Source organism: Oryctolagus cuniculus, chromosome 16 (assembly GCF_964237555.1).
Source record: "Oryctolagus cuniculus chromosome 16, mOryCun1.1, whole genome shotgun sequence".
Lineage (NCBI taxonomy): Eukaryota > Metazoa > Chordata > Mammalia > Lagomorpha > Leporidae > Oryctolagus > Oryctolagus cuniculus.
Window position 1 is genome coordinate 27,602,027 of NC_091447.1, and position 18,437 is coordinate 27,620,463.

General features: G+C 41.8%; 1 protein-coding gene and 1 long non-coding RNA gene across 9 annotated transcripts in view; one reads left to right on the plus strand and one right to left on the minus strand.

Annotated features, from left to right (window-relative positions):
• The window catches only part of ELMO1 (engulfment and cell motility 1), a 573,401-nt gene that overhangs the window by 365,936 nt on the left and 189,028 nt on the right, over positions 1-18,437 (minus strand). For all 8 annotated transcript variants that reach the window (XM_070059727.1, XM_070059724.1, XM_002713762.5 and 5 more), the window contains 2 exons: positions 7,678-7,777; positions 1,563-1,714 (listed from right to left, as the gene is read on the minus strand). In XM_070059727.1, the coding sequence (XP_069915828.1) occupies positions 1,563-1,714; positions 7,678-7,777 (252 nt within the window). The remainder of the gene's footprint in view (positions 1-1,562; positions 1,715-7,677; positions 7,778-18,437) is intronic.
• LOC138845872 (uncharacterized) lies at positions 10,836-16,076 on the plus strand. Its single transcript, XR_011383143.1, has 2 exons — positions 10,836-11,481; positions 15,745-16,076. It is a non-coding gene; the product is annotated as an uncharacterized lncRNA (long non-coding RNA).

An 18,437-nucleotide genomic window follows, 5' to 3' on the forward strand; every position in this document is an offset into this window, starting at 1 on the left:
TTAGGATAAGTGATATACAATCTTCATTGATGCTTAAAATTTAGTTTTCCATTGGAAAGAAATCCTAGATTCCAAATGAGGCAAAGCTCTAATGTAAGGCATGTAGTAGATAACAAGCCCCAACACTTAGAGAAGGGCCCACCAGCTACACAGAAGGACATTTATCAGGCTGCTTCAGAAGAAGAGCTTAGAGCTTTGCATTCAGTGGAGTGGAATTCAAAGCCCAGTTCACCATTGTCCGGCTTGGACAAGTTCATGGGCCTCCCAAGTTCATAGGGTTGCTGTGAGAAGGATAAAATGAGTCAATGCAAATGAAATCCTTAGCACAGCACATGGTGATTAATAATTTCTCCATGGTGGTGAAGAGACTGAATGCACATGCACGCCTTTGATGTTCAGAGAAAGACACTAGCTGCAGAATGTGTATGTTTCACATTCAGGGAAATGGGAACACTGGTCTCATTTTCCAAAATCAGCTTTGGAGAATGGCTAATTTTCCTGGTGGCCACAATACACAGCTTCTGTGACTTAAATTTTAAATCCTGGTCATCCTCTGCCTTTCAGCTGAAGGAAACTGCTAATGTGCTCACACAGTATATATCATAAACACAGTCCTTAATACTTCTGAGGATCATGGAATTTCCCAACACTCCCACCAGCTGGTCAGGTCTCCTCTTGACCTGAGAGACCAGGGCAGGGGCTTCTGAAGGCCAGGTCACGCTGATGGCAGCCCATTCACTGAGAACAAGCCCCGTGATGGGCACTCTGAGGAAGCCACAGCTGCTTTCCTTCCCAAGGCACAGCTCCTTAAGGCATTCATGGATGCTACAAGGTACCCTAGTAGCCAACAAACTCCCTTTCCCATACAAGCTAGCTGCCACCTGCAACCTACAATAATTTATAGAACAGCATCACACAACGGAGTCCTTCTCCAGTTGGTATCATCAGAGGCACTCTTACTAGATACCTACAGGTAGAAACCAAGGGAAAAGCCCTAAAGACTGCAGGCTGCTAGGGCAGCTTGTCTTATCCCTAAGTTACAGCTCCAGTTGTGAGGGAAAAAGAAAACCCACATAGATTATATTACAAAATACAAAAGGAAAAGGCCATTGTAGGATCTTCCTATCTAAGGAATAAGCTTCCATTTTAAAATCCCTAGTTAAAAGTGTACCTGATGTAAAATTTCTAATTAACTATGAAAATGTATCTATGTGTCACACAAAACACTATGAGGTTAGGGAATGATTCTGTTGATAACCTACGAGAACAAGCTGATATTAATGAGAACTAAATTGATACCTAACATTCTTGAAACTGAAAATTCTCTAAGGGTCTAGCACTGGGGGAAGAATGGTGCCCAGAACAGATACAGAGCTTACCAGAGGTGGGGACTAAGGAGTATCTTGCTATTTCAGTATGAAGACGTCGCCGGGTTTGGTTATACACATCAAGATTCTTTTTCTGTACATTTAATCAAACCAATATGGAATCTTCCCCAGGGCATTACTGCAGCCGTCTCTGTGAATCACTTGACCTCCCCAGAGTGGCCTTAGCATGCTTACCCTTGAAGGTGTGGGATGAGCTGGCCGATCGTGATCTCTTGCGCCACCTTCTGGTAGAGGTCATGGCTATTGAGCACCATGGACTCCAAAATGGCCAAGGACCGCTGAAGGATTGAGATGTCTATGGCTGATTTGTTCACAAAACTTGCAATCTGGAAATCCAAGGGAGACACATTTCATGGACTGCTCTTAATTAGTACAACAGAGGAGAAGAGAACAAATAAAGCCCGTTGGGAACGCTTGGGAGACATCAGACACAGGATGAAAGTGCCTGAAACACCAGCAAACTGCAAGAAGCTCACAACAACAATTGTTTATAGCACACTACACAGCAGAGTTTATCCTATTTACATAATTCCATGACAAACATTTTTTCAGAAAAGTAACTATCTTCAAAGGACTATTCTGTCTGGTTTTCTCAGGATGATTCTTCTAAGTTTCAGCTTCCAGGGACAGGCAATTGCAACACTAATATTGAAAAGTATTCCTGTGTTTTTCTGAGACAATAATTTCAACATACACTAATGGCCATTCCTCTTCCATTTCCAGACTACCCCTTTGTCCACACAGTCTATGATTTTTACATTCCTATTATGTGTCTTTATTATGTTCTTAAGGGACTCCCACAAATCACACTTGTCAACATGATTCAACTGACAGAACTTCTCAGTGACTGGCCACTCTCATTGCTGCTATTCCCAAACAAACACAAAACTCCCCATTCCTCCCATTTCTTTTGGTTAAAATGAATTCTTCACGTCTCTCAAACTTAGCAAACAGGAAATCATCTAAATTAGCAGTGCTAAAAGTTAAAACAATAGTTTAAGCTCTAAAATATATTCCTTAAACAATTAATCATGAAAGCCCCGAACATAATAAATCAGAATGTAAGTGGGAAGTAAAATAGGGGTTAGAATAATGGATCGCAGCAATCCAAACACATGGGTACCATAAAGGTTTTATTTTAGAGGCCTCATTAAATGTTATTACTGTCTGTTGACAACTCATACTAAAAGGCCATTATTATATCAACGTAATGTCTGCCTTCTTAAAAGCTAAATAACTTGGTTCCATGGCAAGTACACTTGCTGTTTCCCTCTGTCAGTAACAGTCTCTCTTTCTGCATCCCATCAACCCCTTCCACTCATCCCCTCTCTGTCCTTGTCCATGATAAATGCAAATGCACCTTGGCAACTTCCACTTAACATCTCAATTGCCTCTGGCCCACAGACTCTCTGGGAAGAGTAGGGGTGGGAGGTGCAGGTGTAAACACCCTGCCTGTCCCAGATACACATGGATTTCAGGGGCCGGGGGAAAAATGACACTGAGAACCACAGGGATATGAGGCTTTCACATTCCAAAAAGCCATTATTTTATAATTCAAGCTGCAGGAAGAATGTGAGGATTTAAAGATTCTTAAAAGACTGCCTTAGCTGCACTCATGACTTATAATAAACTTCCTCGCTGTGTTTACTGCCCCTGGCAAGCCTTCGCCTTAATCTTTCCAGGCTGCTCCAATCCACCAAATCTACCATACGGAGGCCACCTGTATTTCTCCAAGGTCATCTTTCCTGACAAAAATCCAATTACCCTCACACTATGTTCATGGTTTAATACTTGACTTAGGCCTCTTCCAAAGAGAATAGAAATCCCTCGACTTACTCACCACCACCACCATCCCACTGGTTTTCATGGCCCTGACATAACTCTTGGCATTGCTATGAGGAAAGTGAAAACTCATAAAGCAGTTCATTGACTATGCTTCTGGTTTTCTCTCTACTAATTCTCTCCTTACTCCAGGCTCTTCTTCCTATCTGTGTATATTAAAGTGGATGTGTTAGGACTCCATGGGTCTTCCACTTGTTGCTGATATTGTTAAACTCCCTCTGAACTGACTCATTCAAGTTATATGCATTGCATTTGCACAGTCTTATGGATCTGGAAGCACAAAGATGAGCAAGACACACAATTTTTAACTTTGAGTGCTTTTTGTTCTAGCACAGACAGGTAAGAAGGCATTTACTATCAAGTATATTAAATGCTTACTCTCGGTATACAAAAAATTCCTCCATTGGGATATTCCAACAAAGTGCAAACCTAAACAGGGTGGAAGTAAGTCACATTGTCTTCTTATTCCTCCTTTTCCAATGATTTTTGTCTTTTTAAGCACCCATAAACATTAGTGGCTAACACTTCCAGTTCCCTATCTTCTATCCCTGTAGAGTACATCAGAGAGATGTCTCTCTTTGGATATAGTAGATGCATGTGGCACTGGCCAATGGACCAACTTGTGCCTGGGTAATGGAAACAGCATCATCTTCAGTTTCTTCTACATTCATACTTCCCAGTGAGTAGACACATACCAGCCACCTGCATAAGCCTCCTTCTTACAAATTTCCTTTCTCAAAATACTCAGTCAGAACTCTTCATGGCTTCTGCTATGAAGTGCACCTTTTCTATAATGGGTTTTAAAGTTCTCTACAAGTCATTAACTCTCTCCTGCTTTCAACAAGCTTGCTCTAATCTGTAACCTTAGCTTTAATGTAGGCATATTTATACACCACATTTATATTCCATTTCTATATATTTCTCTCACGAAACTATTCATTAAAGCAATCACTAAACTAATCATTTAAAGTCTTCAAAACTCACGATTTCCATAATTCACTGACATTCGGAACCAATCACCTTGGCAACGCTAACTGTTAAGCAAGGAGCGTTTTGTAGAATGCACCGAGCTGAGTACCTACCTGGCAGATGGTGGACACTCAACTCACTAGAGACAGGTGCACATGCTGCAGTAGATATCAGTTTGTTGAAACTAACTTCTTTTTCTTTTTTTTTTTTCACCTTTATTGGTCATTGATTTTTATCAGACATTTAAGTGATGTAAAACTTTTACTTAATTAGTATTAATTGAGCATTGAGCATTAATACAAGCAATTACAATGACTTTCTTCCTCAAAAGAACTCGAGACAAACCCCATATAAGTGAATGTACAAGTGTTTTGTTTGTTTGTTTGTTTGTTTTTGGACAGGCACAGTTAGACAGTGAGAGAGAGAGACAGAAAGAAAGGTCTTCCTTCCATTGGTTCCCCTCCCAAATGGCTGCCACGGCCAGCACACTGTGCCGATCCAAAGCCAGGAGCCAGGTGCTTCCTCCTGGTCTCCCATGCGGGTGCAGGGCCCAAGGAACTGGGCCATCCTCCACTGCCTTTCCAGGCAACAGCAGAGAGCTGGACTGGAAGAGGAGCAACTGGGACAGAATCCGGTGCCCCAACCGGGACTAGAACCCGGGGTGCGGCGCCGCAGGTGGAAGATTAGCCTTGTGAGCCGTGGTGCCGGCACAAGTGTTATTCTAAGCATCCAGTTTGAAAATTACAGACCTGAGTATAGCTAAAGAAGATAACAGACTATGGGCAAGGCATTTTGGCAAGCAGTTAAGTCAATGCTTGGGACACTACATCCTTTACCAGGGTACCTGGTTCAAGTCCTAGCTCCTCTGCTTCCCGTCCAGATCCTTGCTAATGTGTACCGTGAGAAGCCACAGGTGATGGCTCAAGTACTTGGTTCTCTGCCACCAAAGTGGGACACCCGAATTGGGCTCTGAGCTTCTGGCTTACAGCCTGGCCTATCCCTGGCTGCTGTGCGCATTTAGGGATTTAGAGAGTAAACCGGGAGACAGAAAAGCAACCTCTCTGTCTCTCACTTCCCCTCTCCCTCTCTCTTCCTTCCCTCTTACTCTACCCCCTCCCTCTCAAGTGAAATGAAAATAAATAAAAATTTTAAAAGAAAAAAGGTAACAAACTGGTTAAGTTTTTTAATTTCTTTACCCCTGAAAGGAGTAGTAATGATTTCCTTTGCCTTTCAACTTCTCCCTGCTTTCCAGCTGCACTTTTGGCTGACATGCATAAGCCAACCTAAGCCAGCCCCAGAACAGCTTCCTGAAAGGCAGCCTGTATCACAGGGAAGAGAGGAATGAGGGATTACCAGTAATTATATACAAAGGGTTTGCAAAGAGTTCGTGGAAATTACGTATCATGAAAAAACTATGCATAGATTTCAAAACATGCTTACACCAACATAAACTTATTTAATTCTATTTTTCCATGAACTTGTTAAGGTCCCTTATCCTACCTCTGTATGGGGCTCATTCATTTAAAGATGGTACCTAAATAAAACAGAAGAATCTTTGGGTAACTTTTAAGAAGCTAAGAGGTACCACAGTGCATGAATCAGCAACACATGCACTGAGAATGAGGCCTGAAAATTTTCCTATGCTATCAAAAACAAAACAACCACAGAGCGCATGGTACTTCACTCCCATATTTTAAATTATCTGAGTACAGGCTCATAAATCTATCAAGGCTTTAAAAGGCAGAAATTACCAGGTCTCTACACTGAAGTGGTTGATGTTTGCCTGGGCACTGAGAACACTCACGGGGTAAGCCAGGTCCTCGGGGGTGAGCAAGGGTTTCAAGAGCATTTATGGGAAAATTTCTTTCCAAAAGAAGGCACTGATGTTGTACTTGGCTAGAGGAAAACCAACTCCTAACACAGAAACTTCCATTATTTTTTTTCCTTTCTTTCTTCCCCATGTCTTCCCACCTTCTCCTTAAGTAGCCAAGTCTTTAAAAAGCAATGACGTTATATATTGGCATCAAGGGATTCCATTTGTTGGCCTGTTTATGAAATGATGTTATTTATTACAGTCAAGATTTGTAAATGAGAATCTAGATCCACACATAACAAAACAGATAAAGAAACAGAGAAGGAGTCAGGCGCTGGCAGAGAAAAATGTATTTCTCTGAAGTGGTATGAATTTGGCATTAATAGGAAGCCAGCTCTAGCCCACAGAGATAGGCATCTTTTGTCAGCACATTTCCTAGTTGATTTTTGTCGAGATAAAGCTCCATTTAAAAGACAGATGCCTGCATACAATTCCTGGGTTGTCAAAGTGCTGAACTTGGTCCAGCTAATGAATAAAAAGTTAACCTTCAAAAAAAACTAAGTATTTTTCTGATTAGTTTTTTTTTCAAGTTCATTTAAGGGGTCTCCAAGTAGCAATCCAAAGGAAATATAACAACTGAGAATAAAGAAATTGAATATATGAAATGTGTTGACTTTTAAAAAAGCATTTAAGCTTTTATCTAAATCGCCATGACTGCTAGTCTTTGTTTCCTTAGGCTTAATATGATTTTTAAATTTAATTTCAGTGAATGAAAAACATTTTCCTAAGTAGGCAGAAAATTAAATTGCTGCCTCTAACCACTACTCATATCATTTAAAGAAACACAGCTCTATTTTTTTCCAATCATAACCAAAATTTTACTTAAAATATATTTAAAGAGAGTATCACTGTATTGCCTCTCTTCTTCAAGTTAAATTAAAAACTGTCTGAGCAAATTTCAAGCATTTATCTCACAGAAATGCATTCAGGTCTTACTCTGGGCCAGACGCTGTGGCTCAAGTCATGAAGAGAGCTGTGCTCCGGCCCTCCTGCACTCGCGCACACCGAGAGGCAGTCAGATACACAATTGCTGCACAGAAACAGAATCAGAGCTGCGGCAGGCAGAGAGGAGACGTAAGGGGCCAGCTGAACTGGCTGGGGCCTGAGATAGTCACTGGGTGATGATGACAAGCAGGCAGATCCCTCCACCTAAGACGCACGGACCCAGGCATGCCGCCTTCCCTCACAGCCTTGCTTCAAACCCAGCCACTCAAGACAACAATATATTTTGCTGTTTTCTTTGGAAGGTTTAAGAGAAACCATAGGAACACTACTAAGGCCTTAAGGCCAATAGAGTCACACTCAGATAATCCATCAGTAGACACCTGTGTAATTATTAATAACTTTAATTATTAATCAATAATTTCCCCCGACTACAGTTTCTTATATGCAATCTATTAAAATCCTTATAGCCTATGTAACAAGAATCATTTTCACATATAATTTCAGTGCTTCAACCCCCACATACACAATACTGTCATTAAGCACACTTACCTTTTAACATAAAGAACCAACACACACAAGAATAAAATATCCTCAAAGCAGAGAAAAATATTTATGAAGGAAGGAGGTGACGCAAGCCTAGGATAGCATGAGCCACGTTACCTTCTTAATGAACGCCACAGAAAACGTATCCCACGACACTATGCCGTGGTCCATCAGCTCCACAAAGGCCGTCAAGGTGAAGGACAGCATGTCTCCAAAGCTGCAAAACACAAGAGGCGAGAGGGATGGGCCCCCGTGTGTAGTACAGGGAAGACACAGCTCTGACAGCTTCAGAAAGTTGAGCGCAAGCAGAATTTTGCAAGACCATTGGGCTACCCAGCTAGACACAAGCTTCCTTACACGCACAGGTGACAGAAGGGCCAGGACAACACCACCAGGTGAGTGGGGCTTCAGTCAGTCCTGGCCTCACACCAACTCTTACTCTGGCCATCTGGGTACCACTGGAAAATTCACTTGGCCTCTCTGATGCTGTTTTCCTCACTGAAAACCCAGGTAATGATAGCTCTTCAGTCTGCATGTTAGCATTCTGTAAATGATACCTTAAAGCAAACCTCAGAATGAAAGTTAGGATGGCTAAGAGACGGTAATGTGCTTCTTTTATTACCCATAAGCACCAAAAGGGAAGATTAGAAAGTGTCCTATTCAGAATGTTAATCCTCTTGGAAAGGATTCTAGTAGTCCATGTGTATTCACAGACACAAATACATGTAGGTAAACATTCACTTTGATGTTACATTGGCCAGCATTTTTCTTTTGTTAATAGGTTTTATGAAATATCTATGGAGATAATGACTGCATATTATGGGTTTGTTGACCATAAAATTGCAGAAAGTTGTAGAACAGGTCTAATGTGTGATTTAAAAATCCAAAGAAAGAGTAGGGGGTGCTCAGAGAAAAATATTGTCCTCCTAGGACACTTGGTAGACAATAGTCTGGTTTCCAGTGCTTTCAAAAGAACACTTTAACAGACACTTAGAATCTTCTCCAGATGTCCACCCTTCTTGTAAATTACCATGCTCATCAATATCAACTGACAGCCTTCGAGATAAATTACTCTCAAGTACACTGTGTTATGCCAATGAGGATGTCTACACTGCATGAGGCAGGAACACTGCTTCTTACGCTCATTGGTTATTTAAGAGTTTTAATCTGCAGGGTCATGCATACCATTATGGACACACTGCAAACAAAGTCCCCTAACAGATTTACATTGAAACTTCCCATGCATTTTTAATCAGTATAATAGAAAGCAGTTCCACGATACTTTAAAACAGCTTCTCCATTTCTTTGTCCTCCTCCTATCAGCACAGCCTCAACAGTGACCACTGAAATTCTGCGTCATCTGTGAAAGTGCCAGCTGTGACAGGGAGAGCACCCACACCCCAAGCTGCTGGAGACCAAGAGGGGATGAGACACACCAGACACGACGGTTAAGCGGGTGGTTTCTAGAGTCAGATGGCAGAGGTTGGCCCTCCTCTCACAGCTCACAGTGGACATGCTAACCCAGCATTCCACACTTGTTTCCTCACTTACCACAGATGGTGGCAATGCCTAACCCAGACTGCTGCAGGCATGAAATGGGCGAACGCACTTACAGCCCTTGGAAGAGCGTGCAGCAAATGATAAACAGCATACGAGTGTTGGCTGTTATCAATCACTATGCAAAATCAGACTTGAGAAAGTTGAATGAAGCCCATAATTTTAAAATGTTTTGCCTTCAGTGTCTCTAGGATTCTCTCTTCCTAATATCAGGGGTGGGGGTGGGAGGATGCCTGGAAAGCCAAACCATTCGGGCCAGAGAGGTAGGCAGGCTTCTGAGAGCTGCAGGCAGGCAGCCCAATCCTACAGGTGCCCCCTAGGTGGCATCAGAGGATCACGCCTCAAAGGAAATTCCAAACCAGAGAGCCTAAACTTGAAGCGGAGAAAAAAACGAGTAAAACGGACTACACAGAGAAATGAGAAGGGTGAAATAAAAATTCCAGGATCCTTCTAGAGTCAATGAGCCACAAGAAAATACAAGTATCAGATTGCAAGGGGAAAAAGGGAAATCACCTTAGGAAAAGAATTAGTAATATTTATTAATAGGCAGGATAGGCATGTGTATTACTATAAAATATTATTACATTATTATTAGTGTATAGTATTGTTAGTGAGCAATACTAGCTACTTAGCTTTGTTTACCTAAAAGGGGGAAAACAACCATCATGCAATAACTGGTAATTGACATTTGTTTATACCTGTCATGCTAAAAAATCTCATATGCTAAAGGATTCCCATACACACATCATATAAAGATGATGTCCTTGGTCCCTATACAGACATTTCTGCCCCAATGACATCCACACCAGAGCCAGCAGTGGAATAGGCAGTGCCAAGGAATACAGGCACCATGGGCATCAATCTCTCCTTTGCACTCCCTGAGACTGAGAATAGATGACATTAGTCTTCATCAGCTGCTTTAAAAGCAAAAGATAAATTATATTTATGCTCTCTGATTATCTGAAGGCAAAATGACTGCTCCCTAGCTAGTTGCTCAATGGAACCCTAATCCCAATGGTCTTAATAACATCTGGGGACAATCAATCTCCCTCTGACTACTCCAGAACTCTGTGTACAGACTCCTCAGACAGAGGCTGCAAGGGCTTTGGGGGAAGGAAAGAAGTAAAAAACAGGAGAAAGAGTATCATGAAGTTCCAGATCCCCAAGCTGGCTTGGGGGCCAGGGTTTTAAGCTCTATAGCTGTAAAGGAGGTAGAACACCGTCTCTGAGACTGCGGACAGAGCTGTCTGCACTTCCCAGCTACCCAGTGGTGTGCAGGACAGAAATGAGAGCAAGGATTTTTATATCACACCCTGACCATGGTGTTCAGAGGATGGATCATTCTCTTGGTCCATCTAACTAGCCAGACAGATAGATAGATAGATAGACATAAACATATAGATACACAGATAGATGATACATACACAGATATATACAGCAGATGGGCAAATGATATGTAATCATATAATATGACCTATAATACAATACATTATTACACTGTGATTATATTTGTTATGCTATAATAAACATTTATACAATGCACACACATACATAATTATATACTATATGCTATATACACACACATATATGAAAGAGTGGCATCATAGGTTTCCAGAAGAACTTTTTCAAAATTCAACTTCAAACCCTCAATTGCCAGAGAAGGAGTGGCATGCCACAGTTGCATTACATTCTAATTCAAAGCACTCAACTGCTCTTTCAAATGAGGTGGCTATACAAGCTCTTATGGTAGCCTGACATTCGTGTTTATTTCCACTATCTGTGATTCAGGCTCCAAAATGAGAAGGCAGAAAGCATGGTCCCACCTCTGACATAACCAGTGTTGGACAGAGTATTGCAGCAAGGAGAATTACAGATATAAAGCAACCACATGGCACATTCAGGAACATTTTTATTTGTTTGGTTTATTTGCTTTTTTTTTTTTTTTACAAAGTGCTAGGCTAAAGATTTTGCAGTACTGACTGCCATGAAGCAAACTGCAAACTTTACATGCTGGTCGAGAGCCACCATCGCAGCCAACACACCATGTGTGCTGGAATGACTCAGCTAAATGTTTCTTATCAAGTTAGCAGAGATCAGCGTCATTCCAACAAAATTCAGCCAATCTCAAAACAAGCATGTAAATGTACGCTGCTAATTTTACAAAAGAACAGCGCCTCTCACTGTTTCCTTGGATGGCATGCCCAGGGCAGAAGTGGAAAAAAGAAGATAGGAAAGTTATCACAAGTCCTGCTGAACAGATCCTCCTGGGCCAAAGTGAAGGCTATGGTTCTGCCCTCTCCCTTCAGGTTCTCCAAGTATCTCCTTTGTGGGTTGTGGAAAGTAGAATTTGCATACATTGAAAAGGTAAGTGTTGAAATTTTAAGTGTGGGTTGATTCTAAGCCTATTTCATTGATCTATTTGAAACCAATATCATACTGTCTTGATAACTAACCTAATTGTAAGTCTTGAAGGAAATCAGTTAATGAAATTCTCAAACTTTGTTTTTGATTGTTTTGATTATTATAGGTCTTAAGCACTGCCATTTTAATTGTAGGGTTGTCTTATAACTTTTTTTTATTTGATAGGTACTTCATTGGACATATAGATTAATTTAGGGAGAATTGCAATCTTAACCACATTATGTCAGTTATTCAAATGAACCACATTATGTCAGTTATTAGACCCAGCAATTTCTTTATAGATTCCTTAGGACTTTTTTACATAGGTAGTCATGTCTTTGATGAACAGAGATTGCTTTCAGTTTCCTATTTGAAATTAGATCTTTTTATTTCTTGACTAACTGCCATAGCTTGGAACTCCATAGCATGTAGAATAGAAACACAGGAAGCAAACACATTTGTCTTATCCCCAGTCTTTAGAGTGGGAATTGTGGGGAGCAATCCGGACTAGACTAAGTTACTCGAATTAAGACTTATTCTATGCATCTGCTCTCCCACAATATGGCGCTGGGAGAGAAGTAAACAGCTTCCGCACAGCTGCCTCCAGTTCAACCAATTAACTGTAGGACTTGCTCCTGATTGGAGAGCAGCGTACTCAGCCGAGTTGGGATTGGCGGAGGAGGACTATAAAGGAGGAGAGAGACGGCATGCACCAGGAACATCTATGGGGAACATCTAAGGGAACCCGTGCAGCCCCCGAGAAAGCCGGCCGGCGGTGTGCCGCTCCCCTGCGGAAGTGGGGAATGCGGCCAGGGGGAACTGCCCTTCCACGGAGGTGGAAGGGATAGTAGCCAACCCGGGAAGAACCAGCAGCAAACCCGGGGAGGGCCGAGCAGACGAAAGAACAGCGCAGGGTCCTGTGTCGTTCCTCCACGAAGAGGGGGAGCGACATAATGGTGCCGTGACTCGGATAGGAAACCTGACTCGGATAGGAAACCTGACTCGGATAGGAAACCTAGCTCGGATAGAAAACCTAGGACGGATAGCAAACTTAGGAGGGAAGAAACGGGAAGAAGCAGGAAAATACCGGAGAGAGAAACTAGCAAACAGCCTAGGGAAAAGCCGGACGAAAAAGGAGCCGGAAGAAGCTATTGAAAGCCTAGGCATAGACTCGAAACAGCCTAGGGAAAAACCGGACGAAAAAGGAGCCGGAAGAAGCTATTGAAAGCCTAGGCATAGACTCGGATACGGACTACGGGGGGAAGCTGGGAGAAATCTCTAAGGTCGAAAGCGAAAGTGAAAGCTAGAACAAACAGACTCGGACGCGGACTGTGGGGAGAGGCCAGGAGAAATGAGGGAGGAATATCGTTGGAGGAAAGCTTGGGGAAACATACCGGGTAGAGAAAACTGTTAGGGAAATTGAAGCCGCGGGGGGCAGGCCGAGGCGGATACGAAAGCCACTTTGGGATTCTCAAGTTAGCCCGGGAATAGGGGGCGAAAAGTTGAAACTAGAAGCTGAGACGCAAGCCAGGTTGGGATCCGTCTGATTAGCCCGGGGAGCAAAGGACGGGAAGCCAAATCGTGGGGCGGAGACGTACGCTGGGTTGAATTCGCCAGGCTAGCCCGGGGAACTTAGATTGAATCCTAGTGGCGGAGACGCAAGCTACGCTGTGTTACTCGCGGAAGCCGCCGCGTGCAGAGAGAGCACGGGGCGTGAATAGATAGGGAACGCTGGCGTAGGCCGTGGTTCAGACGCGAAAGGGTTAAGCGTGGAGACCGCGGAGCGCGCAAAGCCGGGAAGCCGCGCAGAGAGGCGCGCGGGCTGAAGCGGCGCAGAGCCGGGAACCCGCCGGCGGGGCGAGGTGCCGGAAAGCCGCAGGGATAAGAGAAACAGAAGTTTGGAAGTGAAGTAAAAGAGAAATAGGAATGCTGGAAGATAGAAGTAAAATGGGAGAAATAGGAATGCCCGGAGATAGAGAAATAGAGAGAAATAAGGCCTCCCCTCAACATGCCAATTAGAAGGCTTGGATTCGGTCTGCCCGATTAGTGAGGCGATGAGCACCTGGGCGGCTAGCCGCAGGTCACCGAAGACAGGCACGAATTAACATCAGTAAAGCTTCCCCACAATGCAACAATTAGGAGGCTTGGATTCGGTCTGCCTGATTTAAGGCGGTAAGCGCCAGCAAAGCTCGACCAGAGTATGAGCTGCAGGTCACCGAAGATAGGCACGAACCAACACTAATAAGTCTCCCCCACAATAAGGCAATGAGAAGGCTTGGATTCGGTTTGCCTGATAGGTTTTGTAAACACCTGCAGGCAGTTCTAGCAGAGCAGAGCAGAGCATGCGCTGCAGGGCACCGAACACAGGCACGCATCAGCGCCTAAAAACCTCCTCACAATGGCGAAGAGAGGACCCGGATTCGGTTTTCCTGATTGATAGGACTTGTAAGAGCCTGTGGCAGCTCTAGCAAGTAGAGCAGAGTGTGTGCCGCGGGACACCGAAGACAGGCGCGTATCAACGCTAAAAAATAAAAAGAAAGGGGGATCTGTGGGGAGCAATCCGGACTAGACTAAGTTACTCGAATTAAGACTTATTCTATGCATCTGCTCTCCCACAATATGGCGCTGGGAGAGAAGTAAACAGCTTCCGCACAGCTGCCTCCAGTTCAACCAATTAACTGTAGGACTTGCTCCTGATTGGAGAGCAGCGTACTCAGCCGAGTTGGGATTGGCGGAGGAGGACTATAAAGGAGGAGAGAGACGGCATGCACCAGGAACATCTATGGGGAACATCTAAGGGAACCCGTGCAGCCCCCGAGAAAGCCGGCCGGCGGTGTGCCGCTCCCCTGCGGAAGTGGGGAATGCGGCCAGGGGGAACTGCCCTTCCACGGAGGTGGAAGGGATAGTAGCCAACCCGGGAAGAACCAGCAGCAAACCCGGGGAGGGCCGAGCAGACGAAAGAACAGCGCAGGGTCCTGTGTCGTTCCTCCACGAAGAGGGGGAGCGACAGGAATAATTCAATTTTCCAACATTAAGGACCATAGGCTTCTGCAGATAGCCTTTATCAGGTTGAGAGGAATTTTATTGGGAATAAATATTCAATTTCATGAAATGCTTTTCCACCTTTAAGAAGATTCTTCTTTTTGTTTCTCTATTCTGTTAAATGTTGAGTTATATTGATTGATTTTTGAATGTGACACCATTTCTGGTATACATCCTGATTAGTCAAGACGTATTATCAGTTTTATATTTGCCTGATTATATGTGTTAATATGGTACTGGGGATTTTATATCTATCTAACTGGGGCAATGGTCTATAATTTTTATTTCCTGTATTGTCTGTGAGATTTGGGTATTAGAGTGACGCTGGCCACATACAATGATTGGAAGTTGGTCCTGTTCTCCATTTTCTGGAAGCATGTATGGAGATTCAGTATTTCTGCTAAAGTATATGATAGAAGCCACTAGTTTTCATTGTGGGAGGGTTTCAACAATGAAACCAAAATAGCTGTGGGGACTCAGATTTCCTATTTCATCATAGGTCTGTTTTGATGTGTTAGTTTCAGTCCTCTTAGCCTAGTTTCTCCTAGTCATGAAATAATGGCGCTAAAATTTCCAACTATGACAATGGATTTGTCCGATTTTTTTTCTCTGTATTTGTCAGTTTTTTGCTTCGTGTATCTTAAAGTCATACTATTAAGTGCATACATATTTAACACTTTTTGGCCTAGTAAGATGACCCTACTTTATTATTAATTAGTACTCTTTAGCTCTGGAAACCTATAGTTTCTAAATCTTATTTTGCCTGATATTAATAAAACTAATCCGTTCTATTGCTATCACCATTTGCATGGTGTGTGCTTTTTATCCTTTTCTTTTCAAACTGCATATGCTCTTGTACTTGCCCTGCATCTCATAAGCAAAACAGAGCTAAGTCATGCTTTCTTAGTTTGATTAGACAATATGACAATACAAAATTGTCATTTGGAATACCCTGTCCATTTACATTTAATATATTGATATGATTAGATTTAAGTCAACCAGATTTCTAATTATTTCCTAATTGTCCCAAGAATGTTTTGTTCTCTGTTTTTCTTTTCTTACCTTGCTTTGGAATAAATTGTTTGAGTGGTCCAATTTAACTCCTTTGGATTTAGACTTATTTTTTGCATTAATTTCTTAGTTATGACTCTGGATTACACCATTAACATAATAACGTCTCCTTAGGGGCTGGCGCCATTGCACAGTAAGTTAATCCTCCACCTCCACCAGCATCCCATATGGGCGCCGGTCCGAGTCCCAGCTGCTCCTCTTCTGATCCAGCTCTCTGCTATGCCCTGGGAAGGTGGTGGAAGATGGCCCAAGTCCTTGGGCCCCTGCACCCACATGGAAGACAGGAAAGAAGCTCCTGGCTCCTGGCTTCGGTTTGGCGCAGCTCCGGCCTTTGCAGCCATTTGGGGAATGAACCAACAGAGGGAGGACCTTTCTCTCTGTCTCTTCCTCTCACTGTCTGTAACTCTACCTCTCAAATAAATAAATGAAATCTTTTCAAAAAAAAATGTCTCCTTAAAGGAAAATTATACAATAGGGAGCTTGTTTATAGTATAGTTTCCTTTGCATCTCCATCCTTTGAACTCTTATTATCATATATATATTATATCTATACATATTATAAACTCTATAAAACAGCATTTTTAATTTTACATAGTTATATGTCTTTTTGAATTTTTTGAAAGAAGGGAAGAAAACTATATTTGTATTTTATAGCTATTCATATATTTTCAATTTTCGGTGTTCTTCATATTCCTGTAGATCCAAATTTCTATCGAGTATCATGTCACTTCAGCCTACACAACTTGCTTCATATACCTCCTAGTGTACATTTTCTGACAATGAGTTGTCTTAGTTTTCCTTTTTCCCAAAGCACTTTTACTCAACCTTCATTTCCAGAGATACTTTTGCTGGACACAAAATTCTGGGTTGAAAAGTTCTTTTTTTTTTTTTTTCATCACTTTTAAGATGTTACTCATTGGTCTCTTGCTTCTAATGAAAAGTTAGCAGTCTTTTTTTATTATAATGTTATAAATTACTTTTCCCTGGCTTCCTTCATGGTTTTTATTTTATCTTTTATGTTCTGCTGTTCACAGACCTTCTCAGATCTATGACATTTACATTCAGCAATGTTTAGACATCTTTTACCATTATTTCTTAAGACACTTTTTCTGTCTTTTTTCACTTTCTCCTCTGCTTGGGATCCCAACAAAATGTATATTAGATCATCTGTTATTGCCTAGGGCAAGTAGTTGCTATTCATTTATTCTATTTTTCAGTTTGAGCAATTTATACAGATATATCTTTAGGGCTATTGTCACTTCTGCCATCTTCAGTCCCCTATAGTGATTCTTTCTCCTTTTAAAAAATTTTAATAATAGAGAACAGATTTTATGTCTTTCATAGGTACAAAATAAGAAGATAACCATACATTCCCCCTTCCTCTCCTTCCCTCCTTTCTTTTCTTTAATTTTTGCAAAAACACAATTTCAATCCACTCAATAGTCACAGGCTTAATGCACTACTAACCATAATATCCAACAAGAGTAGATTCTTTCATATTAACTATTGTATATTTTTCAGTCTTATGATTTATAATTTATTATTTTTCATGTTTTCATTTCTCTGTTAAGACTGTCCATCCATGCATTCATTATAATTTTCTATATTCTACAAGTATAATTATAACAGTTTTTAAATCTTCATCTGCTTATTCTAACATCGGATTATCTCAAAGTCAATCTCTACTCTCTGCTTTTTCAGCCTTATCCATGGGTCAATGCCTATACAGTAGAAATTCCTTATTGTATCCTAGACATCTAAATAAAGTAGTGTCAGTGGTGGTCCCCGGAAAGTGTTGATTTTTGTTCTAGTTGGATGTTAACCAAACTCCAACTCTGCAGTGAGTGGCAGCAGGCACATGCATGCACACTTTCAGGGTCAGGCATAGCCCAGCAGAGCTACTACTATTCGGATCTGGTGTCTGGCGCCTTCTGAGCTTCGCTTCTTCTGTGGATTCCCCCTTAACTACCCAGCCACCCTTCCAGCCTCAAACTGTATCTTCCTAGTAGCACTAACACCAAGGCTTTTTGCCACCCAGGCTATCCAGATGAGCAGGTGTTATCAGTTGTAAGTACACAAATCCCAGCTGAGCCCCATCTGTTCTTGATTTCCCTCCACTTTTGACCTGTTTGGGGTTGCTATCCAGTACCTTCAAATAGTTGTTTTCAGATGTTTCATTTATCATGTTTTGTCCAGATTTTATAATTGTTAGATGTGTTAGTCTGATTATGCCACCCTGGAATTACCAAAACCAGGGTCTGGTTTTTGGCTACAGATGATAATGAAAACCATGAGCCAGGCAGCCAAGTTGTCAAACACCTCTGCGTTATAAAAGATTAAAACTATATTTAAGAAATTATTGAAATTATTATGGCTTCAGAACCCCAAATTCCTCTACATTAGCAAACCGCATGGGGCTGATGGAGTCAAAATAGGTTTTAATATGTACTCTAGCATTAGATTCTGTATCAGGAAAGTGATGCTATTTATACTGAGCTTGTGTGGTGGAAATACTCATAAGAATGGCTTAGAAGGAATGAGTGAACATTTTGAAACAATAGGCTCTTATATGATGATTTCTATTACCATTACTAGGAAGTATGACTATTATATTAAAATATACAGTTCTATCAAAATAAAATTTAAGAAGTTTTACTCAAGAAACTAAATCTCATTTTCTACTTTATTGGAACTTAACAAACAGAAGGGTTCTGGCAACGAACACTCTGTGTAGGAAGAACAGGGAAGGATGAATGATCTGAGGCCAGTACCATCCATGTATCACAGTACATTGAAGGTGATGAGGA